The sequence below is a fragment of the Cyrtonyx montezumae genome, unplaced genomic scaffold, assembly GCF_038088225.1.
Source record: "Cyrtonyx montezumae isolate F1298 unplaced genomic scaffold, pur_monq_1.0 scaffold_6, whole genome shotgun sequence".
Taxonomy (NCBI): Eukaryota; Metazoa; Chordata; class Aves; order Galliformes; family Odontophoridae; genus Cyrtonyx; species Cyrtonyx montezumae.
This window is the reverse complement of record NW_027072067.1, coordinates 18,369,402-18,386,961: the sequence shown is the minus strand read 5'-3', so window position 1 is coordinate 18,386,961 and position 17,560 is coordinate 18,369,402. Positions and strand designations below refer to the sequence as shown.

Sequence of the window (17,560 nt, the reverse complement as noted above, 5' to 3'; positions counted from 1 at the left end):
TCGAGCCTCACTCTGCAGAACCAAGCCTCTCAGCACCTCCCAGTGCCATCAGAACGTCAGGTTCGTTTAAAAGTCTTAAGTTAGAAGTAAGTCACGCTCTGTACATAATTTTAAGGGGAAGTGGTATCTGAGTAACACGAGCATCCAAGCCATTTTATCACTGGTAACCACTGTCTCTCACCAAATACGCTCTGAATTAAGGAATTACACGTTGTGATATGAGTTTGGAGAGAGGGGCATTTTCTTAATGTCTCTGAGAGGTAAGCTCAGGTCTGCCATTAAACTTGAGTCATTCTATGACAGGAAAAGCCTTTAGACCTTCATCCCTCACAGCCCATCGCTCCCTGCTCCCCACGGAGCAATGCATGACCCGGGGTGCCAAAAGAGCCAGGCAGCATTGTGAGCCCAGTGAGGCCAATGGTAAACCCCACACCCCCACACAGCTCCTACCAACAGGCATTCCCACTTTGTTATCTGTTTTCTTACTTGCTTTCTGTTTTCTGCATGGCTACCATGCACAAATGAATGAGTCCCCTCAGCCATCCTTACTTTATATCCTCATCGTTGGCAAAAATGACGATGGCCCTGGCATTGGGAGTTTCTAGAAGCTGCTTGATGATTTTATCAAAGTCGATGGTCTTGTCCTTGCGATCCTGGGGGATCTTCAGGGACTGAGCGATGCAGAGCCCACCTGTGGAACAAAGAAGAGAAGGGCTCGGTCAGCAGGGAGCACGGGAAAGGGAGTAGGAGATGCACACAGACTTGAGGGGCAGCCTGGGAGGAAATACTTCCACCGAAGCAGCTTATTTGGAACAGGAACAACAAAGGAACTGAAGTGTTGGCAAAGGAAAGCTTGGTCATGAAAATCCATACTCACTGAAACATCCACTGCCAAACGGAGCTGCCTCAAGATAGAGCACTGCGAGCTGGACATCTCACAGACACACAGGTAGCGTTGAGAAGGTGAGTCTCAATCAAAATTAGCAACAAATACATCGGTGCCAAAGGAACACTTGGCTTAACACATCTCACACGTTACAGTCACTCAGCCCAGTTGGGAAAAAAAACAATTAAAAAAAATAAAAATCACATCCCCCATGATATGGTGGCAGACGCAGTCACACTTTTGCCTTTATTATTTTGTTTCTCAGCAATAAACACTTTCATCTTCTCTGGCATCTTAGATAACAACTTTCTCAGTATACTGCACAGTGTGTTAATTAATAGTTTTAGAGGTGCACAGTAAGAATCTGAAATCGGGATGAATTAATTAAAAGCCATCAGGATAAAGGAGCTATTTAATGGTATGCTTTAAAAAACTGCAGATTTGAAAGAACAGTCGAATGAAGAAATACAGACTATAGGACAGGATGCAAGAGGAGGAGTGCCTGCATAGGAAAACAAGCACTAAATCACACGCTGCTACCAAGGGCCAAGATTTAGCACATGGAAATGGCTGCACTCCCCCTATGCTGTCCTTTCAGCGCCTCCTGCTTTGACACAGCAGAGCATTCATTTTGCAGCACTGAGACCTGAGGGTTTGGCATGCTGGGTGGGACTGCTGCTCGGGCACTTCTGATCCCCCACAGCTCTCTACTGCTTTCATTCAGAGAAAGCAAGCTCTCAGCAGGATGGCACGCAGCTCCCAACAACAGGCACTTGCAAAGAGACGTGGAATGAAATCCCCCTCATCTGCTGATTTCGCAGTACCGAACCAATCAGGACTTCTAAACCAGGATGGAAGAATGCCTGCAGTTGCTTCTGCCCAGGTATGGCACTGCACTGATGAGGCAGCAGTGAGCAGTGATGGAGGAGCAGCAGCAATGAGGCAGAGAGCTGAAGCACAGCAGAACTGAGCAGTGAGGAGCAGTGGTCTATACCCTCGTTATATAATCTTTGCATTTGATGGACAAAGTAAAAACCAAAATATATATGCAGGTGATACATTCTGGTTATAAAACTATTATAAAAACGCAGTATCTAATACTGAGTAATTGACACCTACATGATTTAGGTTCGTGAAATGAAGGGCTGAAACAGTTGGCAAGGCTGCTGGCTCAGCAACCCCTCCTGACAATAATTGCACCTCTTGTGTGGGTCATGCAATCTCTGCAGCCTGGATGGAGAAGCCAAAAATCTGATTATGGTCGATAGTGATTACAGCTGAACTGAGCATCTCCGGACAGGGACAGCTGTGGCCAGACTCTCTATAGTGAGAATAAAAAGCCCCAAATGCAATGTACAGATTGGAAGTATGTAATTCTTGTGTGTGTGGAACTAGGATGGAGAAAGTGTGGAAACCGGGAGGGATGGCTTTGGGTCTTTTTTACGTCAAAGAGTTTATGCTACCTGGGGAAAGTCAGCTCCTGGTTTCCTTGCTACAGGTCAGCAGGAATTCTGGATAAATGGCAGATGTCTTGGAGGATCACTGAGTCCCGGCCCCCCTGCCACAGGCAGGGCCACCGACCTCCAGATCTGGCACTAGACTGGTGTGGCCACAGCTCCATCCAACCTGGTCTTGAACACCTCCAGGGAAGGGGCCTCCATAGCCCCTCTAGTCAGGCTGTGCCAGCACCTCACCACTCTCCATGAAGAACTTCCCTTTGATATCCAATCTAAACCTTCCCTCCTTGAGCTTAAGTCAATGATTAAACCCAAAATGCATCGTTTTACAGTATGGTAGCACTGCCACTGTTCAAGCTCAGCTGCTAAGGGAACCTGAAGGGGAGACTTGTACAAGAACCAGGGGACAGCCTTATCCAGGCACCTCTGGAGCAACATGAGGAGCAAACAAGGCTTAAAGCAACACAAGGCCTATCATGGGCAAATACAAAAGGCAGAAAGTGAGAGGGAAGAGGAACGAGGCCCAGCTGACACAATGCAGACACACTGATGGATATCCTGATTTTAAATTGCCAGTGTCTCTTCCAGGAAAGTGACACTATTACAGATTGACTAATACGTGCTCCAACTCACCGGAATGGGTCAAGATGTATTACTCTCTTTATTTGCTTTGCTTTGCTCAAGCCTACGCCGGGCAGCTCTGACACTCAAGTACATGCTCATCAGCCCCATCACCACTGCAGGCTGTGCCTGCTGTGCCAGCTCACAGGCTTCTCCTGCAGGCAGGGGCACGTGCCACTTCTCTCTCCTCAGCAGCAAAGGATGCTCAGGCGTTGGCAGCATGTTGTCCAAATGACACAGAGAATAAGTTTTTGTCTTCTCATCCTGCACTCTTGTTACAATAACAGTTATTTCAGCTGTTAATTCACAGGCTCTGGGTACCCCAGCCTTCCCTGAGCTGTTGGCGTGTAGGGCAGTCCAGCAGGAAAGGCAAGCAGAGACTGGCATTCTGCATCCAAATGTAGGCTCCACCGTTAAGGTAACGTGTGCTAGAGAGGCATAAAGGAGATCTGAACTATAGTTTAGATGAGACAGTGCTCAGCAGACAACGTGCTTGTCTTGCTGCCCCAGCACACAGACATAGAGCCCATGCAGCTGGTGCCTACCCCTCCATCACACTGCGAGAACTGAGCCATAGGTGAAAGGGTGGGCAGTGATTATCCCATCAGTGCCCTCTCCATATATCCATTCTTGGGAAAAGCACCATAACTCAAACAGAGGAGAAAAACTCTCTTTCCTCCTGTTCAAGTTCGCAAAACTGATGGATTTGAGGTTCTTATAACCAAATTTCCTCTGTACTGCTGGAAGTCGGAGTTCTTTGATGGGAAAATGGGAGTGCTAGAGGAAAATGGAAGAATGTTTAATTCCTTGAAAGGTGGAGTTCAAGAAATTCAGAGGAAAGGACACACGAAGAGCAGCCACAGCAGTGACTACGGCAGGCAGCTCTCTACCACTCTGCTCTGTGAATGATGTCTTTTCTCCTCTGTGCTATGTATAGAGGTCTAACATTGGCATCTCTTTCATCCTTCCCTGCTGCCAGCAAATGTTTCCTAATAACATGAATCTGGGAACGGAGCGCCAGGAGCAGACCCAGCAGGTTTGGCCCTTCCAGATGTGCCTTTGTCCAGCAAGTAAGCCACAAAAACACACAGTAATCCACAGAGAAGAGACAACAAGACCAACCATTTCCTCCACAATGACTTGAAAATTATTTCACTTCCTAGCTTCTAGTTTTCCCAGGGGTTTGTGCCACGTTGGAAAACTGACCCAAATGTTTCAAACTGTTCCAAGCATTACAATTCCCCACTGGCAGCACTCTGCGAAAACACAGAAATGCTGTCACTTCAACCAAAATTAACAGCACCTCCCAGTTTCTTCTTTTGGCAAACAAACCAAATGCACAGCACACCTGGGCCTGCAGAGAGAGAGGGAGAGAGACAGGGATGGAGAGAGGGGGATGGATGGATGGATGGAGGGAATGACCTGCTGTGCAGAAGCTGAAAAGCATACAGGGGCTTGGGAGAAGGCAGCCTAAAAAATATCAGGGCTGCCTTCATTCACCCACTGATGGGGGAAGTGCTGCGTCTCTGAGAGGCAAAACCTCAGGAGAGTTCTCTGTGCAAGTTCACGCAGCCATGCATCAAATTGTTTGGGGCACTAAACACCCAGCTCCGGTATTTAAGGGTAATGGATGTATCTGGTAATCAAAGTGTTGCTCCAGTATCCATGGATACCTGTGATTATGTGGTATTTTGATTCTGGTACAACACTAAGTACATTATTATGCTTCCCTGAAATTTTCCAAGAGCTATTTTTCTTATCACCCCTTAATTGGATTACCAGGTAGCACAGGAGACAATTTAACACTTTTTCAGATGATTTCTCCGCAGAGATTCTCTTTTTGGGCAACTCACTTTCAGTGAAGCTGAAAACATCGCTTCAGAAAGTTGGAGTGGCCCTTCCTAATCATTAAAAGGAATTCTCACTTCAACTAACAGGTTACTTCACTATGAGCAGCTGCTGGAATCTGCCCCTGGATGCTCATGGGAGGAGTGGCAGGGGGCTCTCATGGCTTCCTCTGCAATGCTGGTGTCCATGGAAGTGCTCACTTGTAGCATAGCTTACAACCAGGTTCTCAACTCTGACTGGCACAAATAGGGGGCTGACTCCCAGAACCCTGCACAGCCCAAGGAGCAGCAAAGCCCGTACTTCGGCACGGGAAACAAGACAGCTTATGTGTTTGGGCCACGTCCAGAGGAGAGGAATTAACCAGGGAAGAAGGAAAATAAATATCAAAAGTATAGCATGTTTTTTCCTTTGCTGCTGTACAGTTTATTATGTCTGTCACTGCTGGGTTTCGGTATATAATTATATATCCCACATATACAATTTATTAGCTCAAATGAATTTTACTTCTGCACCTCATTCATTTTATAGAAGAAAAGGAAACCAAAGGCAATAATACCAAAGACCGAGTTCTGTCCCTGAGTAGTGCTTGAGCAGCCCAATCAGTATTGTCCCCACGAACAGACTTTCATCCCTCAACTGTGGATAGTTCCTGAAAAAGCAGAATTACATTCTAGAGGAACTGGAACGATAAAGGTTATTACCCATTCCTGAAATACACCCTGGCCTGCCAGCTTGCTTGCTGTCAAACCCCTCACTGGTGAACAGTTGTTCACACAAATCTGACTACACAGCTGAACTTGAAGCATTGACCTGTCTGTCCTTTAAGTCAAGAATCCTCATGTGTGAGGAGAGCCAGAAATGGCAGTTGGGTCCCCATGACTGAAGTAAAAGTTCTAACAAGGCTCTGTACTACTATTACTATTATTATTATTATATATTATTATTATTAGGCATTGCTTCTTTATTAGAAGTAGTGAATAACACGGAGTTATGGCATTTCTGCATATGCCAGTAAAACAAGTTTACAACTGCATTGTTGTGCAGATAGGACGGGATTTAAATTAAGTCCCCACAGTACTGTAATTCAATTGTAAAAAATAAAGTGTGCCCCAATAATAACATTGCATTAAAACACAGAACTGCAACTATTTATCCAAGGGAAACCATTCTTGTGGATATACAACAGCCTCAACTTGGAAACTTCCTGTAGAGGAAGATTCTACAGGAAGACTCAGTGGGATCATTTTAAAGCTCTGATTTTGGCAGTTTGTCATCTCTTTTTTTCATGTTAGATCTCATCATAATCGAAAAACAGAAGGCAAACTGGTACAGAAGACTAACACTTATAAAGAATGTTATTCAGCAGTGCTTAGTTCTGTTGCATCATAGCATAGCTCTGCATTTCATGACACTCCTTGAGCATTTCATCACCTCAAAAATTCTCCTTTATCACAGCAGCTAAACTCCAGCAGTAAACAAAAATTAGGACTGCCTCTGGAGTGCTGCATTACGTTACAATCATCATTTCCAAGGATTCAGGACAGCTCTGACTGCTAGGCAGAAAATGAAGAAGGATTCTGGTTGGGACAACAGCTGCCCGTGCTCACGAGCACACATTTGCTCACGACATAATGCTCCAAGGCACTGAGACTCAGCTGAGTGTTTGCAGGGAAGGGACTCCAGATTTATCAGTATCCTAATCTATGTATGACAAAATGTACATTTGAGCCATACAGCGCAACCACGTGGAAAAACAACATAAAGTTGGGCTTCTGCTTCAAACATTAGGAACGTCATGACAGCCTTACTACAGCAGCACTTAAATGACCCAGACAGAAAACCTCTAAAAAAGCATCCTGCTCTGAAGAACTTGCAGATGAAAACCCATGGCTGGAGTCCCACGAACCAGGATCCCAGCTAAACAACGTTATCTATGTATAGACTTCTGCCTCATACCGATTTCCAAAAAGAAATGCCTATTATCAAACAGAAAAGTGGGGCTCCAAATCCAGACACCAGAATTATGTTGAAATGAATGCAATTGAAGGTGTGTAGAGAAGCGTGGGGTACGTCTGCTGGTCAACAGGACAAATGCTGCAATGCAAAGATTGGGCGTAATCTTGTACGGGGTGAAAGCACAAAGAATGCAGTCCTCCCTCTGCCTTTAAGACTCTGCTTTAGGCAGACTTAAGACCGACTCTACTGTGTTGTGCATAAAAATAGAAAAGGCAAAGTTCTCAGAAATAGTGTCAGAACGCTTTAGAAAACACAGTTTCTTTAGGAACAACTGTGGGCGGTGAAATCTCTGGCTGCGGATAGAGACAGAAACAAAGCACCAAAAATACCATGTTTAAAAGCACCATGTACAGCCAAGCAATGATACAAATTAGAGCTATGCTCAACACAAAACACCTGCTAAGGATCTTATCCTTACAGCTGGTTCACAAACCCTCAAAACTGGCAGATTTCATGCCCTAAACTGAAATTCGCATCGACAACAACAGATCTCCAGCATCACAGAACAGCAGGGGCTGGAAGGGACCCCTGGAGACCACCTATCTATCCAGCTCCCAAGAGGTCCTCCGTACCGTGGAGGGGGTTCAGGCTCCAGGGAGCTCCCCCTGGCTCTGAGCTTGCTGTGAACACGTGCAGCAGTGGGTGCCAGAACCCCAGTGCTAATCCCCAGTGCCTCGTTTGCCTCCTCAAATGCCTGAATGCAACACTGCTCACAAACAATGCCTTCCGAGGCTGGCTTGGCTCCCTTGCAAAAAGCAATTTCCTGCAACCTTCACATACACTACAGAATCCTGTGCTCTATGACACGGTTTGATTTGTCTGAACTGCCTCTTGGAGCTGCACTCTGTAATTTAGGAGACTGCTCAGCGCTGTGCTGTTCTTGCAGGATATTTCCCCCCTAGTAATATGATGCCACCTCTGGATAGTGAATCATTATAAATTGCAAGCACAAAATGATCTCTAATGATGAAGCTTTTCTAAGTACAATTTGGAGTGCTCCCATGTTCCTGATTCATTTTCTTTTCTTGGAGAGGTAGCATAGTATTTTAGCCTTCACTCAGTTAATAGCATTTTCTTGGTTGCTATATATCTGGAAGGGCAAGTAAAGACTTGTCAGTTCTTCGAAGAATGAGAAATCCAGAGTAGAGCAGTGACAAAATGACAAATCTGGGTGAGAAGGGAGGGGGGATTAGAAATTTTCAAGTATTCTTTTGGAAGGAAGCCTGTTTTCTGTTTCTTCCTCCAAAGAAGAGAGCAGCGTTCACAACATAAAAAAATATCTGCCATGAACCAAGTGTCAGGCTTGCAAAAACTCCATGGGATATAAGGTACATAAAAACCAAGCGATAGGAAATCATGGGCTTTGAGTCAGGGAGGACAAAATGCAGGATATGGGATCCGAGCCCAGCCCTGGAAAGATCAACTACTGCTCTGGGAGGAAAACAAAAGGAAGCAGGACATCAGGCCTGGAGACACAGAGGATTAGAGGAAAAGACAGCAGCTTCCACATCATTTTGTGTAACCTCCAGTTTCTTGCAGCTCATGCAGAGCAAAGCAGAAGAGAGCTACTTCTTACTCCTATACACTTCAGGCAGGATGAAGGCCTCTTCTCCAGATGCTTCAGCAGCCATCCCAAATCCTCTTCCAAGGAACTGTTCCCTAATGAGCACATGCTATCCCACTTGCTGCTTCTCAAGTTTAACTGAAACACAAGCAGTTTTGCTCCCACACCCCCAGGCCTCAGTTCTGCAGCAGTGAGGGCCCCGTCCCTACACAGATCACAACCGAATCCAACTACGCATGGTCCACTTTTACAGACAGAAAACTTCACGACGCACCATGAGCAGCTTTCACTACCCCGTGCATCCCATATTTCACAGCGTTTTGGTGAAAGCTGAATAAAGCTCTGACTCACACATTTCTTCAAAGCACACAAGCACGTCGTTCTGAGAAGTCTCAAATGCAAACCATCTCTAGAGCCGGATGGGCACTCGGCAGTGCATGACGCTTCTCTGCTAGGTCCTGCCTGGGTTTCCGAGCCCTCAGTCTCGCTGCAGTGGGACGAGGGCATTGCTGCAGACTTGCAGATTGACTGCTGATTTCCAGGACTTGAAAAATATGTTCAGTAAAAGCAAGAATTATTTAAACAGAACAGTTTTCCAGCCCTTGGATGAGGGAAATAAAAAATAGAAACCAAACACTAAAGAGCCTTTGGTCTCTTCTCATTCTCATAATCCTCATCTCCTACACATTGGAGTGATGTTCTTAATGTACAATGCTCTGCTTTAATAACCCACTCTCAAATGGCTACTAAAAATGCAATGTAGTTCAATGAAACCACTGCCTCAGCACTGCAAAAAAACCACCTCCCTCTATAATGCCCACAGATAGCCACTTCATTTTAACTGAGTTTCACTACAGAACGTTATAAAGGGCACAGAAGTTAGGAGCAAGCTCTTGGGAGGCCGTCCAGATTTTGGCCCAGCAGTGCCTTATCTCACATTCAGCAGTTGGCAGCACTGCTGGTGGCAGGGGGGTTGGAACATGATGATCCTTGGGGCCTCTCCCAACCCAAGCCACTCTATGTTGGGCAATCAGAGCTACAGTACAAGCAGTCCAGGTGCCGTGGGGACCCAATGAGGTGGGCTCAGCACGGGGCAGGAGCAGAGGGGAAGGGAGGGCTGCATAGTGCATGTTCCTAGCACTGAACTTGTTATATGCTGACTTCAAAACGTGACTTATAAAACCAAGTGAAAGCAAGTAAAAACCTACACACAAAAAAGCAGCAAATATACAAACCACAGTTTTCATGATTTGGAGGTAACACTTAAAGAGCCAAGAAGGGGTCTTTAAAAATACCCTGACTATCCCAAACAAAAAGCAGCAGGAGTGCAACAGGCATCCGTGAACAAGAACTCGAGGATCAAGAATCTTTGTTCTCTTACAAAGATTGCCTTCGCACTGATGCGAATCCACAGACATTGATGGGTGTTTTCACAGCGCAAGCAGGAGAAGGATGGAGTGTCAAGTCTGCCTGAGGTCTGCCTGCTGCAGTCCTGGTTCAGCGAGCTGCAATCCTGTGCTGCCGTGGTGTCGGGCATGCTGCACTATGTTACTGTGCTAATCAATACAAGAGTAATAGCAAGCAAACTTACTTTACAGCAGGAACTTCAGAGAATCGAAATATTTTTATCTTCTGCTCTTTGTTACTTCAGGAAGCAAGAGATGAGGTCACACTCCCAAAACAACAAATAAATATTTAAACAACCCTTATGTAGCAAGAAAGCTTGATCCCTGGACCTTCTTTGGAAGCTTCATATGAGAAGGGAATGTTTGAAAGACTGGAATTTTACCTGTGCAATCTGGTCCAGGGAGCTGCTTAGGCAAGGGGATTGGACTCAATGATCCCTACAGGTCCCTTCCAACCTCTACAATTCTGTGATACTGAGAATTCAAAAGACCAAAGAGACCAAACAAAGAGCGGATAAGAAAAAATTAATATGCTGAATATGTCCCTTTCCCTTACTGCTGGGGCACTCACACATTAGTCTAAATTTAATTAAATTTTCTTACATTATTTGCAGATCAAATTTCACACTCTCCCCACTACACCTCACGATGCACACCTACAGCTACACAGTGCTGAGCGGCCCTCTGTGTCAATTGCCAAATACCATATCTCACAGGAATTTAAGAGATAAAAAGCCCAACTTGATAGCTTAAAATGTACACGTGTAACTAATTAGTATGAAGAAGAATTCTGCTTGCTTTATAAACCCCCGTGCTTCGCGATGTGACTGCACCTCTAAAGCAGTGCATCTGCCCGCCCTGAGCATGGGCTCTTCCCCCTCCTGGGCTGTAATGCAGACCCACATAGGGGTCAAGGTTGGTTTCTTTGCAGTTATTGTAGCTGCACCTATTTCACCAGGACGGTTTGGTATCTGACACCTTCCGCAGAGCACAAAGAGCCCAGGAGAAAAGCCTGGAAAGCAGAGTTTCTAGCAGCCAGCTCCTCACACACTGCAAGCCCTGCCACAGCACCGAGCCAGCTGCAGCGAGACTGCAGGGGTGGGCACATTTTAGATGTGATGCAGGGGTGGGAGGCTCTGGGTGGGAGAGGGGTGGCAGAAGGATCCCACAGCAGCTTAGGGCATGCAGCCCAACCCCAGCTGTCCCAGTGCCTGGCTGCAGCCCTGAAGTCCCCAGCTGGAAGGGAGCTGCTGTGCTCGCTCTGAGCTACACACACCACTCTAGGAGCAGATGTGAAGAGGACATTAAAAGAAACAAAAAGGTTGCTCTGCGTGGTTCTGCCCTGCTAGAGGCAGGATGGACGCAGCCTGACCTCCACCAGTGGCCAGAGGCTGGCTGGCAGCTGCCACAGGTTTCAACACCTTTAATCCAAAACAGCCGATAAGGGACACTAATATTCTCTGCTGAGGTTGTTAGGCCTGTTACTTGTAGGAAGGAATTTAAATAACGTTAAATGATGTGAGTCCTGCATAAATTAAACACCAGTAGCTTTTAAGAAAACACATTAACTTTTACTTCACATCAAACATCGTTTTCTTTATCTGTAATTCATTTTGTGACCAGGAAGATAAACAGAATAACCTTCATCTGGCACGACCTACCGCCACACGTAGGAGAAGTTTAACGCTTACAATTAATTTCAGATGTTTCTCTCGGTTTCAGATGAATCCTTCTTCCCAACATTTTGGCATACTGGAAGAACTTGGTCAGACTGATTCTCAAGGAGCGAGTGCAAAGACAGCTCAGCTTGCATGCTGTCCCAGGAGCATCCCCTGGGATGCTGAGCCTGCCTGCCCAGCCTGCGCCCGCACCACCGGGATGCTGCACTGCTATCCACTCTAATTACACAGACAGCACTGACTCTTCTATTGAAAATTCTCCTTCTCATCACCGACGCACACACCAGAACGTTTCACAGCACTTTTTGCTCCTTTAAGGCACGTCCAGGCACTGCCTGTGTGCTGCAAACCCCCCCAGGCAGCAGGAGCACCTCTGCCCACACCAGACTGGTGCCAAACATTGCATCTCCCTGCACATCCAGCGGGGCAGTGCTCAACCAGCCGTGGGGCTGAAGCACATCTGAGAGGAGCACGAGGTATCAGCAGTCATGGCACGGCACCGTGCCTTTATCAGAGCGATGCAACGTTCTCCGCACAGATAAGGGACAAAAAGAACATACACGCAATATCAAACGGGCTCGTTTAATCCCTTTGGTTCCAACAGAGCTGTTGTTTTGAGGAAATGATTTTTGTTTTTTGTTTTTAATTAAGTTCCCTGCCTAGTTACTTAAGTAAGATCTGACTGTCAAGACATTTCAACCGTTCCACTCTACCCAAGCAGCTATGTGCACCAATAGCTCCCGTTGATTGCAATAAAGCAATTTGTTGAGTCATGCTCTTTTTCCCTCCACATTCCATTTCGATTCCCCAGACAGTGTCAGTTCTCCATTTGTTAATCCATATTTAATTTTTAAATCACAAAACACCCTGGTTTTAAAGATAAGCTTTTAAAATGCCCTCCTACGCAGCCTTTCTTGCTGTCTCTCGGGATATTGCTGATAACAAGCAAAATCACATGCTTCAAATATTAATGAAGAAACCACTGCTGCAAACAGAGAACTTTGAGGCCAGGTGATCACAGTGAGCACATGCGGTTTTAAATCCAACCTGGAGAAAAACGAGGCTCAAATGTGTACAAGAGGTGTGAAGGAGATCCCGAGTGTCACAGGCTATAGGAATCAGAACATAATTGCAGTGATTCTCAGGTGAACCTTCATCCCTCAGCTCCCCTGCACAGGTCAGACTCCCCTGCCCCATTCAGGTCCTGGGCAAACCCCAGGGATCACCCAACAGAGGTTTGATCGGTGCCCTGTGATGCCTTGAGCCCATTGACATTCCAGCCTCTCCCTCCCCACGGACTCTTTTTCTGAGGGCTGTTTCTTTCTATTATCATTATTTCAACTTCATGCAGTAGTTTAGAAATATGATGGACCGTTTGGCTCTATACAGAAATGCGGAGTTCAAAGACGTTTGTGTCCTCTGCCTGGGTCTGGAGAATACTAATGTAACCTTGGCATGGCTTCTGGAGTAGAAGATGGTGTATAAAAATAACTGCTTTTCCCCCCCCACATTTCAACTGTATTATGAATGCTCCCACAGGTTTTAAATAAGTATAAGGGCTTTCTTTTAAGACAACTCTTGTGAAGTAGCTGGGGGCACAGTACAAAATATTTTTAAATATGCTTTCAGTCTTGAAAAAGCACACAGGTACCACTGAGAATAGCAGAAGCAAAACAAACATCAGAACCGCATCTCGGCACCATTATCTCCCAGCGCACCGCGCCGTGCAGGATGCTCTCACGGATCTGCTGTAGTGCAGTGGCAGTGCTGGGACAAGGGAAGGACACAGGAGCCCAACCCTCGGGTTTGTGTTCCCTTCTGCTTTGTCATCAGCCAGGAGGTTCAGCCGAGAGCGCTTCAAACGTTTACCTCCTTTTAAATAAATAAATGGGACTCTTAAAATGACGGTTTGAGTGATTTGTCCTAAGTCAGTAAAACGGAGTATTGTGGAAATGATCCGATGTTCCAACACTCAGACTCGTATTTCTTTACAGCTCCTGATAAAACCCCGCTTTAAAACCTCATCAAACCTCACTCATCAGATGTCCTCAGTCATTCCATCTCAGTTCATTAGAAAAATCCTGCAGTTTACAATGGTGTTTGAATCCAAAACTCAAACTGCATCAACTCCCTTACGTGGCACGACTGGAAATGCACTCTGAGGAGACAAACAGCATTCTTGTTCGTACACTATTTGTAAAGCTATTGCTACTGGCATGGCAGCACCTCAGTGCTCAGCTGCTACAGCCTCCTTCGGATGCAATGTTCCAGGGTTGCAGGAGGCTCCTTGTAACTTGTAATTAAAGCACATAAATCAGAGCAGTGGGTGGGCTTCCGTTTCCAAGGGAAGGCCTGTCCTCCCAGGAACATGCAGCCGTTGCATTCAGCCTAAATGGAAAGGATCCACAAAGCATCAGTGGCAAACACTTCCTGTGGACCAATAAATAGAATGACACTTCGTACAAGTTCGAGCCCGTCTGTCTAGCAATATATGTGACAAGAGCTCCTATTCAGTGAAGTAATATTTAGTAAACATTTGCTCTTAAATTCAGATAAAAATAACGTCTCCATGTTCCTCCTAACTTCACAACACTGCCTATAAAGTCCTGACCAAGCAATGGAGAGATGCAACATGAAATTCAGTGCAAGGCTATGTCAGAGCGCCTACACAGAACTGAAGAAAAAACAGAAAGGACTTAGGCTGGAAATTAGGAACCATTTCTTCTCCAAAGTGCACTCAGTTGCTGGCATGGGCGGCCCAGGTGGGGTCACCCTCCCTGGGGGTGTTCCAGGGCCGTGGAGATGTGGCCCTGAGGGATGTTGGCAAACGCAAGTTTTAATTAATACATGGTCTCATCACAATGGAAAGATGATCTGTAAAGTTAATTTTTTTCTAAAAAAACCTTACATTCAAATGTAAGCCATGTAAAGAGCTGATTTCCCCTTTGTCCTCCAGGAACGTTATTTACTAGGATTATCATTATCAGGGAAATTATCGCAGGCAGCTGAACATTTTTCTCTCTCAGAGCCTCACTAGGGAGATGCTGGGCCTCCTGGACCCCTCCTCTCCATCCCCTGCTGCCACCTCCCCACAGTCAGTGCAGCATCTTCCACCAGTAACCTCAGAGCCCCTCAAGGGAGAGCAGCTTTATCACGGCAACATATCCAGATGACACGATAAAGCCAGCAGGCAAAGCTTTTATCAAAACAATCTGCTAAAAGGTCGGCACGAAACCGAGGGATGGATTTAAGGAAGAGTTGCAGAAAAAAAAAATGTTCGGTCGCAGAGCTGAATTGTTCCAACACATTTTCTTTCTTTGCACACCTGGTGTGGTTCTGCGTTTTTTCCCTCTGCTTGCTTAATAGAAAGAGAGCTCAAGAGAAATGAGGAGGGGAAGATGGACCTGAGAAGGTAACCATGAGAGATGGACGTAATTAAAAGGGCTGCTTGGCCAGGCTTGCTGGGAAGGGCCTGCAGCACGGGCCCGCCCCGTGCCATCGCTGCGGGCTCTTGCTTCTTCTTCTGAAGACGTAATGCCTTCTGCATTAAAAAATGATGATTCTAAATAGACAATAATAACTTCCTGGTAATACAGTTATTCTCTCTGAATAAAACCATCCCTCTTTCAAAGGAAACATTCATGCAGAGGAGAACGGGAGAACCAATAACCCCTCCATCATGACCTTGCTGAGAAGATGGCTTTTGGAGTCACACTGCATTTTCCTTTTTCTCTTATCTTCACGAATACACCACTTTATGTCTGACACACGAGAGCTCTGCTCCTCCAGAATTACATTTTTATGCTAAGTAGGGACAAACACCCAGGGCCAGGGACCAGAGCTGCAATGGGTCAGCCTGCAGGCACAGCTCTCCCATGGTGCTGCTATGGGATGGCTGCTGCTGCTCCTGCCCCCGAGCACAGCCCTCCTCCTCAGAGCATGCCAGGCCAGCACCGGCAGCATCAGAAAGCCCAGGGAACTCTGAATGAGTTCATCATGTGGTCAGTTCATCCGACAAAAGGAAAAACTTTACCTCTAAACAATTCCTTGTTCCCAATTGAGAGAGAAAGTAAATTTACACGTACCAAAATGTGGGCAATGAAAGAAATGACTGCAGAGATCTTCTCTTTCCCATTTCTTTTTCAGTCCACGGGATGCACGCAGCATCTTCCTCCACGTCCTGTGCTTACAGGAACTTAGCTGCTGTGGTCTCAGCATCTCCTATCCCAGGCCATGGCAGCTTTAGGAAGGAGCAGAGCCCCATCCCCAGCCCAGACAGATGTGTGCCATTGGCTGCATGGATCCTGGCCAGCTGTAGTATCAAAGCCAAACTCTGGCAGAACTTGGGGAGGGGCTGAGGTCATCCCAAGCATGGGGTGTGCTCCTGGCAGCAGCCCCAGGCCCTTTTCCTCCTTCCCCTCTTTGAGTGTGTTTGTGGTCTCCTCAACGCTGCTCCAGAGCAAGGGGTTGGCACAGAAATTTAAAGACAAACACAGCATACTGCAGACTTACACAATGGGATTTATGTTTTCCTAATGTTACACATCACTAAGAGCTGAAGGAGAAATGGAAACCCTCTCTATGTAGTTTGATGTTCTGTGTTTCCCCTGCAACAGCTGAAGGCATCACTAATGCCCAAAGCAGAGCACAGAGCAGCACTTGTGTATTAAACATCTAAGGATAGGATGCAGAAATAACTGTGGTTTGCCTCACCTCTCCTATCCTAAAGCACATACACGACTTAAACCAGTGGAAAGCATACCTTTCTCCATGCCCACTAAATAATATGGTTTTCTATTATTGGGAAGTGCTGCCGGGCAGCCAGGGCTCGTCGGTGTAAATGTAGTTCAGTGGCTTTGTTGGCACAGTCCAAAAGAAAAGACAGAGGAAGAGAAACAAATGTGGAGAAATTCAGGAGTGGAAGGAACAAAACCAGATAACATTTATCTTAGTGAAGATTAGCTGTAATTACTGGTAACTGCTGGTAACCAGCAAACAACACCCGGCCCTGCAGAAATTTACGCTATTTGCAGCTTCAATAAGCAAATGGATCACAGCTTTTATGCATGCTTAATTTTTCTTCACCAACCTTCTGAGTGGGTTTGATATTTGCTAGTATCCTCAGATTTCCAAAGCAGACAATGTAGTCCCTGCTGAAAAACAGCACACTGTTTGATGCCTTTTTTTTTTTCCAAGCACTCAGACTCGTTCAAAATTTCTATCCAAATCAGAGAGGCGCACAAAATAAGAGAGATTACCAATGCTCAGGAGCAAAAGAAATTGCAAACAAGACTTGTCAGAGGCCATAGCTTTGCCCTGAAGTTGGCTAGACAAAAACACTTACAAATCAATACTTCCTGAGACAGGTTATATCTCATTAGTAACTCCTGGTTCATTTGCTGCCTCTTACACTGTCCCTGTAAGCCTCCCAACTGCTCGCAGCCCTCGCCGCGTGACAGCTACCTTTCAGAAGAGTGATGCCCTCATGCTTAGGCAGAAGCCAGGAGATATCCTTTTCCCACTCCGTAGGCACAAGCCAGAACGCAGTGCTGCTGCAGAGCGCATCGACGCGCCGCGGTCTGATGGCTGTTATGGACAGCTCCAGGGGCCATGAGGAGGCCCGTGTGGTTTCTGCTTCCACCCATGCCTTTGTTTAGCACTGCTGAGTGTCGGCTGGAAAGCAGCGATGCATGAAACCCACTGCTGAAGAAATTCAAATATAATGATAAACAGAGCCATTCCTCTTTGTGGTTGATTTCCATTTAGCTGTACCTGCACATAAAAGAGCTATCAAAGAAAGCTATCTGTTACTTGCCAATTCAAAATGACTTCAGAAAGCAGTCCCCAAGCTTCCAGTGATAGATGTCCAACAAAACAACCTCCTAATCTCTGCAAATTGTTGCTAAGAGCTACATTAAACCAGCCTGCCATCAATCTTTGTTCTCTTTGCTGTAACTCAACTGGATGTACTACCTAAAAGTACTTAGAAGGAACAACTGCAGCAAGCTGCTGAGGCAAAAGTAAAGCCAGCAGCACAAAATGAGAGCTTTACTTTCAGAAACGCAGCACCTGCACCCTACGGC

General features: G+C 46.0%; 1 protein-coding gene across 2 annotated transcripts in view; it reads right to left on the bottom strand.

Moving 5' to 3' along the window:
• Window positions 1-17,560, bottom strand: part of GRM7 (glutamate metabotropic receptor 7) — a 212,985-nt gene that overhangs the window by 106,166 nt on the left and 89,259 nt on the right. For both annotated transcript variants that reach the window (XM_065749588.1, XM_065749589.1), the window contains exon 3: window positions 550-691. In XM_065749588.1, the coding sequence (XP_065605660.1) occupies window positions 550-691 (142 nt within the window). The remainder of the gene's footprint in view (window positions 1-549; window positions 692-17,560) is intronic.